This window comes from Rhinoderma darwinii, chromosome 4 (genome assembly GCF_050947455.1).
Source record: "Rhinoderma darwinii isolate aRhiDar2 chromosome 4, aRhiDar2.hap1, whole genome shotgun sequence".
Lineage (NCBI taxonomy): Eukaryota > Metazoa > Chordata > Amphibia > Anura > Rhinodermatidae > Rhinoderma > Rhinoderma darwinii.
In genome coordinates this window covers 9,293,596-9,309,611 of record NC_134690.1, presented here as the reverse complement: position 1 = coordinate 9,309,611, position 16,016 = coordinate 9,293,596, and the positions used below count along the sequence as shown (strand labels likewise).

General features: G+C 48.0%; 1 protein-coding gene and 1 long non-coding RNA gene across 3 annotated transcripts in view; one reads left to right on the top strand and one right to left on the bottom strand.

The window, feature by feature from the left end:
- LOC142759015 (uncharacterized) overlaps positions 1-11,577 on the bottom strand; it is a 78,190-nt gene extending 66,613 nt beyond the window's left edge. Inside the window, exons 1-2 of one of the 2 annotated variants that reach the window (XR_012883042.1) lie at positions 10,985-11,577; positions 10,356-10,448 (exon numbers count right to left, since the gene is read on the bottom strand). This is a non-coding gene — a long non-coding RNA (uncharacterized LOC142759015). Of the gene's footprint in view, positions 1-10,355; positions 10,449-10,563 lie in introns of both variants that reach the window. The other variant, XR_012883041.1, reaches the window with a different exon arrangement.
- The window catches only part of KCNK3 (potassium two pore domain channel subfamily K member 3), a 73,322-nt gene continuing 68,169 nt past the window's right edge, over positions 10,864-16,016 (top strand). Inside the window, exon 1 of the mRNA XM_075860817.1 lies at positions 10,864-11,878. Coding sequence (XP_075716932.1) covers positions 11,596-11,878 — 283 coding nt within the window. The 5' untranslated portion in view covers positions 10,864-11,595. The remainder of the gene's footprint in view (positions 11,879-16,016) is intronic.

Here is a 16,016-nt window from a genome sequence, read left to right as displayed (position 1 = left end):
AGAAAACCATTGGGCTCCCTGAACCTGATTAAAAAGATCCGGAATCAAAGGAAGTGGGTACTGGTTCCTTACAGTGACCTTATTCAGGTTACGATAATCAATGCACGGCCTAAGACCACCATCCTTCTTCCCCACGAAGAAGAAGCCAGCACCTACAGGAGAAGTCGAGGGGCGAATGAAACCCTTGGCCAGGCATTCTTGGATATACACCCTCATAGCTTCACGTTCAGGACATGAAAGATTAAATATCCTACCTTTAGGAAGCTTGGCACCAGGCACCAAATCGATAGCGCAATCGTAATCTCTATGGGGGGGCAACACCTCGGAGGCCTCCTTAGAAAACACATCGGCGAAGTCCTGAACGAACTCAGGAAGCGTGTTTACCTCCTCCCGGGGAGAAATAGAGTTAACAGAAAGACATGACATAAGACATTCATTACCCCATTTGGTGAGATCCCCAGTATTCCAATCAAACGTGGGATTATGCAACTGCAACCAGGGAAGACCTAATACCAGATCAGACGATAATCCCTGCATCACCAGTACAGAGCACTGCTCCAAATGCATGGAGCCAACCAGGAGTTCAAAAACAGGGGTATGCTGTGTAAAATAACCATTAGAAAGGGGGGTTGAGTCGATTCCTACTACAGGGATGGGATAAGGTAAATCAATACAAGGCATCTTTAGAGACATAGCAAATTCCACAGACATGATATTAGCAGATGAGCCAGAATCCACGAAAGCACTGCCCGTGGCAGACCGGCCAGCAAACGAGACCTGAAAGGGAAGCAAAATTTTATTGCGTTTCACATTAACGGGAAATACCTGTGCGCCCAAGTGACCTCCCCGATGATCACTTAGGCGCGGAAGTTTTCCGGCTTCTTATTCTTGCGCCTGGGACAGGTGTTCAGTAGATGCTTGTCGTCCCCACAGTAGAAGCAGAGACCGTTCATTCTGCGAAACTCCCTACGTTGTCGAGGGGACATGGAGGCCCCGAGTTGCATAGGTACCTCCGAGTCCTCCGTGGAGGGGCGAGGAGGCGGGACCTCGGGGGGGATCGCAGAAAAGTCAGAGGGGAGCACACTGAAGCGTTCTAGCTGACGTTCCCTGAGACGTCGGTCAAGTCGTACTGCTAGGGCCATAACCTGGTCAAGAGAGTCAGACGAGGGGTAGCTAACCAGCAGATCCTTCAGGGCGTCAGATAATCCTAACCTAAACTGGCACCTTAGGGCCGGATCTTTCCACTGAGAAGCTACGCACCACTTCCTAAAATCAGAACAGTATTCCTCAACCGGTCTCCTACCCTGACGTAAGGTCACCAACTGACTCTCGGCTAAAGCAGTCCTGTCAGTCTCGTCGTAAATGAGTCCGAGGGCAGAGAAAAAACGATCAACAGAGGAAAGTTCAGGGGCGTCAGGAGCCAAGGAGAAGGCCCACTCTTGGGGCCCTTCCTGGAGTCGGGATATGATGATACCCACCCGCTGGTTCTCGGAACCTGAGGAGTGGGGCTTAAGGCGGAAATATAGTCTGCAACTCTCCCGGAAGGAGAGAAACGTCTTACGGTCCCCTGAAAACCGGTCAGGTAACTTGAGGTCGGGTTCTAGAGGTGAGGTGGTGCGCCCAACCCTTTGGGCCAGGGCCTGGACCTGTAGGGAGAGGCCCTGCATCTGCTGGGTCAGGGTCTCAAGGGGGTCCATGATAGCGACAGCGTAGGAGAAATGGTAGACTAGGTAAGGGCTTGTTATTCTGTGATGGCAGGAAGGAGGTGAAGGGAAAGTGAGCCCTAATCTACCCACCGCCCTGTCCCTGCCTACTTGCAACGACCCGCCCTAGGCGACGAGGTACAACTGGGCGGCGGTCCCTACGCTGTCTAAGTGCACAGGAAAACAAACAGGGAACACGCAAGGGAAGGGGCAGTAGCCACGGAACGCCACGAGGAAACGGAGCGGCGAACGAACAGTCAGGACCAGGACGAAGTGAGTAACCCGAGCGGGCACGGAGACAGAAGCAAGCCAGGGGCAAAGCAAAGCAAAGCAAGTCAAGTCAAGGAGAACTGCAGCAAGGCAGAAGCACGGCAGAAGCAGGCTGGAGCAAGCAGCAGTGGGGCCAGGAATCCAAAAGAATAACAAGCAATGAGGAAGAGAAAACTGCAGGTATAAATGGACAGGGGGCGGAGCTAACTCTGACTGACCAGGCCGCGATAGGCTCTCCCACTCCTGAGCCTGCCACCCTGATTGGTGGGAGCCGGTGTCAGTCTAAGAGGTCTGGCCTCAGGTGTCGACTGATTAACCCTGGGAGTCTCCACAGACGTAGTGCCTGGCAGATCCTTTACATGCACGGCTCGTTACATGGTCATGCGGTGGACACATGGGTGCATGGCTCATTACGTGGTCATGTGGTGGACTCACACGTGCTGGGATTGTTACATGGTCATGTGATGAACACACAGGTGCACGGCTCGTTACTTGGTCATGTGGAAGACACACAGGTGCACGGCTCGTTACATGGTGATGTGGTGGACACACAGGTGCATGGCATGATACATGGTCATGTGGTGGACACACAGGTGCACGGCTCGTTACATGGTCATGTGGTGGACACGCAGGTGCACAGCTCGTTACATGGTCATGTGATGGACACACAGGTGCATGGCTCATTACATGGGCTTGTGATGGACTCACAGGTGCACCGCTCGTTACATGTTCATGTGATGGACACACAGGTGCTGGGATCGCTACATGGTCATTTGGTGGACACACAGGTGCACGACTTGTTACATGGTCATGTGGTGGACACACAGATGAATGACTCGTTACATGGTCATGCGGTGGACACATGGATGCACGACTCGTTACATGGTGATGTGGTGGACACACAAGTGCAGGGGTTGTTACATTGACATGTGGTGGACACATTGGTGCATGGCTCGTTACATGGTCATGTGGTGGACACACAGGTGCACCGCTCATTACATGGTCATGTGGTGAACACACAGGTGCACGGCCCATTACATGGTCATGTGGTGGACACACAGGTGCATGGCTCGTTACATGGTCTTGTGATCGACTCAGGTGCACCACTCGTTACATGTTCATGTGGAGGACACACAGGAGCAGGGACAGTTACATGGTCATTTGGTGGACACACAGGTGCACGGCTCGTTACATGATCATGTGGTGGACACACAGGTGCACGGCTCGTTACATGGTCATGTGGTGAACACGCAGGTGCACCACTCGTTACATGGTCATGTGGTGGACATGCAGGTGCACAGCTCGTTACATGGTCATGTGGTGGACATGCAGGTGCACCGCTCGTTACATGGTTATGTGATGGACACACAGGTGCATGGCTTGTTACATGGTCTTGTGATCGACTCAGGTGCACGGCTCGTTACATGGTTATGTGGTGGACATGCAGGTGCACCGCTCGTTACATGGTTATGTGATGGACACACAGGTGCATGGCTTGTTACATGGTCTTGTGATCGACTCAGGTGCACGGCTCGTTACATGTTCATGTGGAGGACACACAGGAGCAGGGACAGTTACATGGTCATTTGGTGGACACACAGGAGCACGGCTCGTTACATGGTTATCTGGTGGACACACAGGTGCACGGCTCGTTACAAGGTCATGCGGTAGACACATGGGTGCATGGCTCATTACATGGTCATGTGGTGGACTCACACGTGCTGGGATTGTTACATGGTCATGTGATGAACACACAGGTGCACGGCTCGTTACTTGGTCATGTGGAGGACACACAGGTGCACGGCTCGTTACATGGTGATGTGGTGGACACACAGGTGCATGGCATGATACATGGTCATGTGGTGGACACGCAGGTGCACAGCTCGTTACATGGTCATGTGATGGACACACAGGTGCATGGCTCATTACATGGGCTTGTGATGGACTCACAGGTGCACCGCTCGTTACATGTTCATGTGATGGACACACAGGTGCTGGGATCGTTACATGGTCATTTGGTGGACACACAGGTGCACGACTTGTTACATGGTCATGTGGTGGACACACAGATGAATGACTCGTTACATGGTCATGCGGTGGACACATGGATGCACGACTCGTTACATGGTGATGTGGTGGACACACAAGTGCAGGGGTTGTTACATTGTCATGTGGTGGACACATTGGTGCATGGCTCGTTACATGGTCATGTGGTGGACACACAGGTGCACCGCTCATTACATGGTCATGTGGTGGACACACAGGTGCACCGCTCATTACATGGTCATGTGGTGGACACACAGGTGCACAGCCCATTACATGGTCATGTGGTGGACACACAGGTGCACGGCTCGTTACATGGTCATGTGGTGGACACGCAGGTGCACGGCTCGTTACATGGTCATGTGGTGGACACGCAGGTGCACAGCTCGTTACATGGTCATGTGATGGACACACAGGTGCACGGCTCGTTACATGGTCATGTGGTGGACTCACAGGTGCACCACTCGTTACATGTTCATGTGATGGACACACAGGTGCTGGGATCGTTACATGGTCATTTGGTGGACACACAGATGAATGGCTCATTACATGGTCATGCGGTGGACACATGGGTGCACGGCTCGTTACATGGTCATGTGGTGGACACACAGGTGCTGGGATCGTTACATGGTCATTTGGTGGACACACAGGTGCACAACTTGTTACATGCTCATGTGATGGACACACAGGTGCACGGCTCGTTACATGGTCATGTGGTGGACACGCAGGTGCATGGCTCATTACATGGGCTTGTGATGGACTCACAGGTGCACCGCTCGTTACATGTTCATGTGATGGACACACAGGTGCTGGGATCGTTACATGGTCATTTGGTGGACACACAGGTGCACGACTTGTTACATGGTCATGTGGTGGACACACAGATGAATGACTCGTTACATGGTCATGCGGTGGACACATGGATGCACGACTCGTTACATGGTGATGTGGTGGACACACAAGTGCAGGGGTTGTTACATTGTCATGTGGTGGACACATTGGTGCATGGCTCGTTACATGGTCATGTGGTGGACACACAGGTGCACCGCTCATTACATGGTCATGTGGTGGACACACAGGTGCACCGCTCATTACATGGTCATGTGGTGGACACACAGGTGCACAGCCCATTACATGGTCATGTGGTGGACACACAGGTGCACGGCTCGTTACATGGTCATGTGGTGGACACGCAGGTGCACGGCTCGTTACATGGTCATGTGGTGGACACGCAGGTGCACAGCTCGTTACATGGTCATGTGATGGACACACAGGTGCACGGCTCGTTACATGGTCATGTGGTGGACTCACAGGTGCACCACTCGTTACATGTTCATGTGATGGACACACAGGTGCTGGGATCGTTACATGGTCATTTGGTGGACACACAGATGAATGGCTCATTACATGGTCATGCGGTGGACACATGGGTGCACGGCTCGTTACATGGTCATGTGGTGGACACACAGGTGCTGGGATCGTTACATGGTCATTTGGTGGACACACAGGTGCACAACTTGTTACATGGTCATGTGGTGGACACACAGATGAATGGCTCGTTACATGGTCATGCGGTGGACACATGGATGCACGACTCGTTACATGGTGATGTGGTGGACACACAGGTGCTGGGGTTGTTACATTGTCATGTGGTGGACACATTGGTGCATGGCTCATTACATGGTCATGTGGTGGACACACAGGTGCACCGCTCATTACATGGTCATGTGGTGGACACACATGTGCATGGCTCATTACATGGTCATGTGGTGGACACACAGGTGCACGGCTCGTTACATGGTCATGTGGTGGACACGCAGGTGCACAGCTCGTTACATGGTCATGTGATGGACACACAGGTGCATGGCTCATTACATGGGCTTGTGATGGACTCACAGGTGCACCGCTCGTTACATGTTCATGTGATGGACACACAGGTGCTGGGATCGTTACATGGTCATTTGGTGGACACACAGGTGCACGACTTGTTACATGGTCATGTGGTGGACACACAGATGAATGGCTCGTTACATGGTCATGCGGTGGACACATGGATGCACGACTCGTTACATGGTGATGTGGTGGACACACAAGTGCAGGGGTTGTTACATTGTCATGTGGTGGACACATTGGTGCATGGCTCGTTACATGGTCATGTGGTGGACACACTGGTGCACCGCTCATTACATGGTCATGTGGTGGACACACAGGTGCACCGCTCATTACATGGTCATGTGGTGGACACACAGGTGCACAGCCCATTACATGGTCATGTGGTGGACACGCAGGTGCACAGCTCGTTACATGGTCATGTGATGGACACACAGGTGCACGGCTCGTTACATGGTCATGTGGTGGACATGCAGGTGCACGGCTCGTTACATGGTCATGTGGTGGACACGCAGGTGCACAGCTCGTTACATGGTCATGTGATGGACACACAGGTGCACGGCTCGTTACATGGTCATGTGGTGGACTCACAGGTGCACCACTCGTTACATGTTCATGTGATGGACACACAGGTGCTGGGATCGTTACATGGTCATTTGGTGGACACACAGATGAATGGCTCATTACATGGTCATGCGGTGGACACATGGGTGCACGGCTCGTTACATGGTCATGTGGTGGACACACAGGTGCTGGGATCGTTACATGGTCATTTGGTGGACACACAGGTGCACAACTTGTTACTTGGTCATGTGGTGGACACACAGATGAATGGCTCGTTACATGGTCATGCGGTGGACACATGGATGCACGACTCGTTACATGGTGATGTGGTGGACACACAGGTGCTGGGGTTGTTACATTGTCATGTGGTGGACACATTGGTGCATGGCTCGTTACATGGTCATGTGGTGGACACACAGGTGCACCGCTCATTACATGGTCATGTGGTGGACACACATGTGCACGGCTCATTACATGGTCATGTGGTGGACACACAGGTGCACGGCTCGTTACATGGTCATGTGGTGGACACGCAGGTGCACAGCTCGTTACATGGTCATGTGATGGACACACAGGTGCATGGCTCATTACATGGGCTTGTGATGGACTCACAGGTGCACCGCTCGTTACATGTTCATGTGATGGACACACAGGTGCTGGGATCGTTACATGGTCATGTGGTGGACACACAGATGAATGGCTCGATACATGGTCATGCGGTGGACACACAGGTGCACGACTTGTTACATGGTCATGTGGTGGACACACAGATGAATGGCTCGTTACATGGTCATGCGGTGGACACATGGATGCACGACTCGTTACATGGTGATGTGGTGGACACACAAGTGCAGGGGTTGTTACATTGTCATGTGGTGGACACATTGGTGCATGGCTCGTTACATGGTCATGTGGTGGACACACAGGTGCACCGCTCATTACATGGTCATGTGGTGGACACACAGGTGCACGGCTTGTTACATGCTCATGTGATGGACACACAGGTGCACGGCTCGTTACATGGTCATGTGGTGGACACGCAGGTGCACAGCTCGTTACATGGTCATGTGATGGACACACAGGTGCACGGCTCGTTACATGGTCATGTGGTGGACTCACAGGTGCACCACTCGTTACATGTTCATGTGATGGACACACAGGTGCTGGGATCGTTACATGGTCATTTGGTGGACACACAGATGAATGGCTCATTACATGGTCATGCGGTGGACACATGGGTGCACGGCTCGTTACATGGTCATGTGGTGGACACACAGGTGCTGGGATCGTTACATGGTCATTTGGTGGACACACAGGTGCACGACTTGTTACATGGTCATGTGGTGGACACACAGATGAATGGCTCGTTACATGGTCATGCGGTGGACACATGGATGCACGACTCGTTACATGGTGATGTGGTGGACACACAGGTGCTGGGGTTGTTACATTGTCATGTGGTGGACACATTGGTGCATGGCTCGTTACATGGTCATGTGGTGGACACACAGGTGCACCGCTCATTACATGGTCATGTGGTGGACACACAGGTGCACGGCTCGTTACATCGTCATGTGGTGGACACGCAGGTGCACAGCTCTTTACATGGTCATGTGATGGACACACAGGTGCATGGCTCGTTACATGGACTTGTGATGGACTCACAGGTGCACCACTCGTTACATGTTCATGTGATGGACACACAGGTGCTGGGATCGTTACATGGTCATTTGGTGGACACACAGATGAATGGCTCGTTACATGGTCATGCGGGGGACACATGGGTGCACGGCTCGTTACATGGTCATGTGATGGACACACAGGTGCTGGGACCGTTACATGGTCATGTGATGGACACACGTGCACGGCTCGTTACATGGTCATTTGTTGGACACACAGGTGCACGGCTCGTTGGGACCGTTACATGGTCATGTGATGGACACACGTGCACGGCTCGTTACATGGTCATTTGTTGGACACACAGGTGCACGGCTCGTTACATGGTGATATGGTTGACACACAGGTGTTGGGGTTGTTACATGGTGATATGGTTGACACACAGGTGCTGGGGTTGTTACATGGTGATATGGTTGACACACAGGTGCTGGGGTTGTTACATTGTCATGTGGTGGACACACAGGTGCTGGGATCGTTAGAAGACACAGCTCTGATACACATACTATAACTGTAATGATCCGTACACCAGTGTGTTAATCACATAACCATGTCAACAATAAATGCTGCTACTAAATGACAACAAGCAGAGATCTTGAAAACTGTGAGAAATTATTACAGGAAGTATAATGGGAAATAGTTTTACCTTTTAATTAGAAAAGGAAAAAACAGTAATTTGCTGAAACCGTACGGACCCCCCTTTATAACTCAATATCTGCATACAGGACGAGATGACAGTAGTTCCTGGGTCAAAGAGTGGTAATGGAGACCCCCACCCCTGTAAGAGTCACTCACCTAACCGATACAGACCATCCTCCCACTGGCAGTGTCCTCTGCCCCCCCCCCCTACTCCTTGCATGATGAAGTCTCCTCCTGATCTCCGGATCACACTGGCGAGCCACCCCCTGTCACAGTGGTGTGTAGGGGAACTAGGATTTGGGAGCCCCTTGGTAATAACCCCTTTAACCCTCTCTATACTCCAGCCCTGGCTGCATACATAACGTGCACTTATCCCTACATTGTTGCACAGTTGGGCCTTACTTCCGTTTTATTATCAATCACTATTGATCCTGTCAGGATGGTCACCATTACAGTATACTGAAGTGGGAAGTTGTATGTGCTGTACAGTAGACTGCCTCTCCGTGCTGCACTGTCTTGTTTTAAGTCCCTCCCATTCTGACAACAGGAAGCAGCAGCTTATATAAGGGGAAATATAATGTTAAAGTCATGTGTGACCTGTGTCATATAAAATTGGCTGGTGGAGACATTGCGTGGTGGGTGAAGGACATAAATTTACCTGCAGCGCCACCACAGGAGAAATTAAGTATTACACAGTTCTCATTGAAATCATTGGGTTGTCCTTGTCGTGTCAGGAATCTAAACAGATGTGAAATATTCTTATACACAACTTAAAGGGGTTTTCTAGAACTATAATAGTGATGTTCATCCTTAGTATAGGCCATCAATATTAGATTGCTAGTAGTCCGACTCCCGGCACATGGCTGAGTAAAGTGTCCGCTGCTCTCCAGTGGACACTACATCCATCCCCTTCATTGTTTACCAGGCACAGCGCCGCACATTTGGTAGTGGCCGTGCCTGGTACTGCAGGTCACTGTAACTCTGTCCTTGCAGCTGCGGCCCCTTTAGTCAGCTGATTGATGGGGGTGTTGGAAGACTGACCATTCCGATCTGATATTGATCGGCTTTCCAAACAGAGGCTATCAATATTATATAATAGCAATAGCACAGGAAAAGTCACTTATCTCATTCCTTGTGTCTGTTTTAGGACAAGCTGTATCCTCATCCCATAAAGAAAAAGTCCATATATGAAATACACAGCTAAGCAGATAAATCACCGATCATCCCCCATTATCACCACTAGAGGGCGACTTCTGAGGACCAATGGAAAGTTTTATCTCTGTGCAGAACTATAAATAATGGTGTACGACTTTAATAATAATGAATTACTGTAGAAGAACAGCAAGTCCCAGCATGTTCCACCAGACTGTGGCCAGGAAGATGTATATTTCACTTTGTAGACATATCCTATATGATCTGAGCAGCTCCTTACATTATATTATTTTATAAGTTTTGACTATACAGTAGATGGGTAACTATTATAACCATTGCAGTGCAGGCTTGATCTGGTATATATTGTATATGGTAAAACACAGGCTTCAGAGCAGTCACTCCGTGAATGCAGCCGTCTACCTTTAATGTATGCCTTGTATTGAGGGGGGTCACATCTTCTGCCAGCTTGAATGACGTCTCTATTGATCGACCACCGCCAGCTAAACACAAAAACTGACAAGTGACAAGGCTAATTTCACAGCATTCAGGATCTGTCAGCTCTTCTGTCACCCCCTCCCCCTCTACACCCCCCTCCCCCTCCCCAGATTCACCATTTCTCTCCTCCTACCTTTCATTGTGGACCCTCAGAATGACCTGACACAAGCCATTCCTGGAGAATGCCCCTAGAGGAGCCCAATCCAAGGTGCCATCCAGACAGCTAATAGGTGCAGATTGCCCCAGGATGTGCCATGACAAGGGGGCACTCATTGCTAGGAGCTTGGTATAGCTCTCACCTCTCTATGTATTAGGGCTATTATTGTGAACCTTAACTCATACAGGTTCTTGCTGGTCACTGCGCCTTTAAGTGCCCCCCATCCAAGGTCTCAGCAGTTTAGCTCATTGTTCCTTCCTTTAAGGAATGACTGAGGCTCTCTGGGTGCAGTAGTTCTTCTTTGGAGTGTTGCAGCTCTGTTATTTGCAGCCTTAGACTATGGTATTAAATCGTTCAGCTCCATCCTCCTCACACAGACCATTCCTGGAGATAATACCTTAAAGGAGCCTCAGCCAATATGCCATCCTCATTGGTAAAGCAGGCAGGCATGGCAGGGGGCACAGCTGCTATACTGTGGCAGGGGTCCTGATATGGAGTCAGCTCAGTGGCTGCAGGAACTTGCTGGGAAAAGGAGCCTGAGAAGAGTCTGAGAGCTGGGATTTCACTGCTGACGTCTCCTGGTTGACATTCCAAGGCTCCTATGATGTCACTGCAGCCCCTTGGGTCCCCTTTGTCCATGTCCATCCTGGAAGGGACTGTAGGTTGCTGTGTTGCAGTGCAGGGACATTGTGTCTCTTCTTCTTGTCCCTGAGATGAAGTCTCAGTCATTTGGTGGCAGTGGCTGTCACCCTGTGCCTGCCGCAGCTCTGCCTGCCCTCCCCTTTTGAGAGCAGAGAACCTTATATGGCTGGTTGTGGCTGAGCCTCCTGAGGGTGGTGCTGAAAGGACAGCTCCCTGACAGCGCACAGGCAGCCAGCAACAGCAGCCACCTCATTACAGGACAGCCAAGCGACCGGGACCTCCATGGACTTCTGCTGCAACCATGACCTGGGGGACCACAGACACTCCTCACCTTCAGGAAGCCCCTAAGACCCCCAGAACTGCACCATGAAGAGGCAAAACGTCAGGACCTTGGCTCTCATCATCTGCACCTTCACCTATCTCCTGGTGGGAGCTGCTGTCTTTGATGTCCTGGAGTCCGATGAAGAAACCACTGAGAAGAAGAAGCTGGAGGACAAGAGGAATGAGCTACGGAGCAAGTATAACCTAACGGAGGAGAACTACAAGGAGCTGGAATGGGTGGTCCTAAAACTTAAACCTCACAAGTCCGGAGTGCAGTGGACCTTCGCTGGATCCTTCTACTTTGCCATCACTGTGATCACCACTATAGGTAAGAGATCTGGATCTAAGGGGAAACTTATTCTAGTTATTGCTGCGGGCTGGTGGGGTCAGGTACAAAGGTAAAGTCCTGCACAGAGAGGTCTGCCACTGAAAGGGTTAATGATTGTTAAGGAAATCTACAGCTCTGAAGTTGATGTGTAACTACAAGTCCTAGAAATATCGGTCAGGTTAGACATCCTGGGATTGGAGTCTAAGAGGATAGATAGATAGATAGATAGATAGATAGATAGATAGATAGATAGATAGATAGATAGATAGATAGATAGATAGATAGATAGATAGATAGATAGATAGATAGATAGATAGATGGATAGATGAGAGAGAGAGAGAGAGAGAGAGATAGATAGATAGATAGATAGATAGATAGATAGATAGATAGATAGATAGATAGATAGATAGATAGATAGATAGATAGATAGATAGATATGAGATAGATAGATATGAGATAGATAGATAGATAGATAGATAGATAGATAGATAGATAGATAGATAGATAGAGAGAGAGAGAGAGAGAGAGAGAGAGAGAGAGAGAGAGATAGATAGATAGATAGATAGATAGATAGATAGATAGATAGATAGATAGATAGATAGATAGATAGATATGAGATAGATAGATAGATAGATATGAGATAGATAGATAGATAGATAGATAGATAGATAGATAGATAGATAGATAGATAGATAGATAGATAGATAGATAGATAGATAGGATAGATAGATAGATAGATAGATAGATAGATAGATAGATAGATAGATAGATAGATAGATAGATAGATAGATAGATATGAGATAGATGATAGATAGATAGATAGATAGATAGATAGATAGATAGATAGATAGATAGATAGATAGATAGATAGATAGATAGATAGATAGATAGATAGATAGATAGATAGATAGATATGAGATAGATAGATATGAGATAGATAGATATGAGATAGATAGATAGATATGAGATAGATAGATAGATAGATAGATAGATAGATAGATAGATAGATAGATAGATAGATAGGATAGATAGATAGATAGATAGATAGATAGATAGATAGATAGATAGATAGATAGATAGATAGATAGATAGATAGATAGATAGATAGATAGATAGATAGATAGATATGAGATAGATGATAGATAGATAGATAGATAGATAGATAGATAGATAGATAGATAGATAGATAGATAGATATGAGATAGATAGATATGAGATAGATAGATATGAGATAGATAGATAGATATGAGATAGATAGATAGATAGATAGATAGATAGATAGATAGATAGATAGATAGATAGATAGATAGATAGATAGATAGATAGATAGATAGATAGATAGATAGATATGAGATAGATAGATAGATAGATATGAGATAGATAGATAGATAGATAGATAGATAGATAGATAGATAGATAGATAGATAGATAGATAGATATGAGATAGATAGATAGATAGATAGATAGATAGATAGATAGATAGATAGATAGATAGTGGTCACATTGTCGCCCTGTTTGGGGGTGTCGGGGGTGACATCATATATTATGTTACTGTTACATTAGAGGGGGGTGCAGACATCTGCTGTCATTACAGCTCCAGGAATATTGGTGTGATGCGAGTGGAGCAGCCTGTGATGTGGGAATACTAGAGCTTCTATATTTAGCCGTGTTTTCTATCACCTTTCTGTACTATGTAACAAATTAGAAACATCGGGGGTCTCAGGGCGGAGCTGAGAGGCCGAGTGTGACAAAAGGGCGAAAAGTAGAGAACATGAAACTGTAACACCCCAGGGCGACTGTGTGAGATCTATTCTGAGACACAAGATATTCACATAAAGTAGAAGACACCAGTGCAGGAGGATTCATATGGTGCTAAAATAAACCAGGGGCACCTGGGCTGGGACCGATGACATCACAATATCTGGTGATGTCACTGAATACATAACCCTCAGCCAATACACTAGAAACAACACCCTCGGAAGGGGGCCGCGGGGCAAATGCAGAATTTTAAAGAGCGATTTCAAATGGTGTTGGTGCTCACAACAGAAATGGCAAAATTTCCATCCCCCCCCCCCCTCTCCCAACCCTGATTATACACTTTTTCCCAACTTTCTACATATACGACAGGGTGGTTAAGTGGTCAAATTCCTGTAATGTCCCTGGGGGTCTAGAGGGTCTTAGCAGTTAATACCTATTATCTCTGGTGGTCTGTGGTGACTTTGGGATTAATATTGATATCCTATATCCATGGGGGTCTAGAGTAGTTATGGGTTAATATGTAAAACTCATGGGGGTCTGGAGTAGTTATGGGTAAATATACATTATCTCTGGTGGTCTAGAGTGACTAAGGGATTATTATTGATATCCTTTATCCATGGTGGTCTGAAGTGGTTATGGGTCAACATCTAACATCCAACATCTCCTTGGAGGTCTAGGGTGGTCTACATTGATATTATATATTTACTCAATGTTTTCTCCCAAACTACTCCGAGGAGGGTACAAGGAAACCCCCTTAAGTTTGCCCATGGTTGGCCACCTTACCAAATTTGTAGGTCTCTTCAGCCACCCAGACATGACCCATTTGACTCGGTCCACTGGTGACTTTTTTTTATCTTTTGTTGTATTCGTATTTGGAGTTGGGTGGGATTTTTTTCCTCCAATATGAGACAACTGGCATTGGCCTCATGGGGGTTTTTGCCTTCCTCTGGATCAACGCTGGTTGGACTTGATGGACTAGTGTCTTCTCTCTACCTATGTAGCTATGTTCTTCATGACCGAGCCTGGGTTTAGTTCCACATACTGTAGAGATGAACTTTATACGCACTACCATCGTTTAGGTTATTCTTTAAGTTCCGGGGAGCTGGGGAGGGTCTATATAAAGTAGAGATGGACCATAGCAAAGACCCAACTGGTTCTTTCTCCACCCTAATATTTTAGAACAGGAGAACCCAATGCTTTCTATACCTCTCTAACCACCTCCAACCAAGGGGCATTGTGACTCTCTCAGGCCGTGGTGGAAAGAGAAGCCTGGCAGTGGTTTACAATGTCCATTAGGAAGAAGTGTGGGCCACGTTGACCTGGCTCCTTTCTTCATGGGCTCCATAGTAGCCGTTGCCCCTATTGGAACATAGACCTCTCAATACCTTTTCTCAGGGTCCTGAAATTCTGGACTATGATGAGAAAATAAAGCAATGGGGGTGAGGAGGACGCCTGAGCTTTGGTTAACACTTTCTAATCCATACCGTTAGATGTGATCCGTGGTCCGGGACATGTTGTGTGACTTCCAAAAGGTGCATTGGCCATTTAAGAGACAATCTTAGGCTGATTTATGGAATACGTTCTTGGCTGGGAAAGGTTTAACCCCTTAGTAACCACCAGTACGCCTTTTCCCGGTGGTCACTAAGGGGCCTTAGGCTGGGCCGTTGCCTTTTCACTGCGGCCCAGTCCAAGTCCTCCATGGGTGTCCCGTGCAGGCAGGAGCGGGTTGATGACAGCCGGGCTCCTGCTCCAACGGCCAAGATTGAGGTTTACTTCGATCTCGGCCGTTTAACCCATTAGATGCTGCGGTCAATAGCGACCACGGCATTTAAATCATTTACAGAGGAAAGGAGCTCCCTCTGTCACCCATCGGCGACCCGCAAATGCAATTGCGGGCTACCGATGGTGTGCCATGGCAGCCGGGGGCCTGATAAAAGCCCCCAGGACTGCCCTGGCCAGAGGCATGTCCTAATAGATTGCCTGTCAGATTCACACTGACAGGCAATAATACTCTGGTATACGAAGTATATCAAAGCATTATAGCAGCGATCTGCAGATCGCACAGTAAAGTCCCCGAGTGGGACGAAAAAAATAAAATAATAAATGTGAAATAAAAATTATTAATAAAAATTACAGTAAAAATGTTTATTTATTTGGTAAAAGTGTAAAAAATAAATAAAAGTACACATATATGGTATCGCCGCGACCATAACGACCCAAACAATAAAGTTATTAAACCGCAAGGTGAACACCGTAAAAAAACAAAACGCAAAAAACAACAGCGAAATTGCTATTTTTTTTTCATTGCCGCGCAAATAAGTCATAATAAAAATTCATCAATAAGTCCCATATACCCCAAAACAAGACCAATCAAAACGAC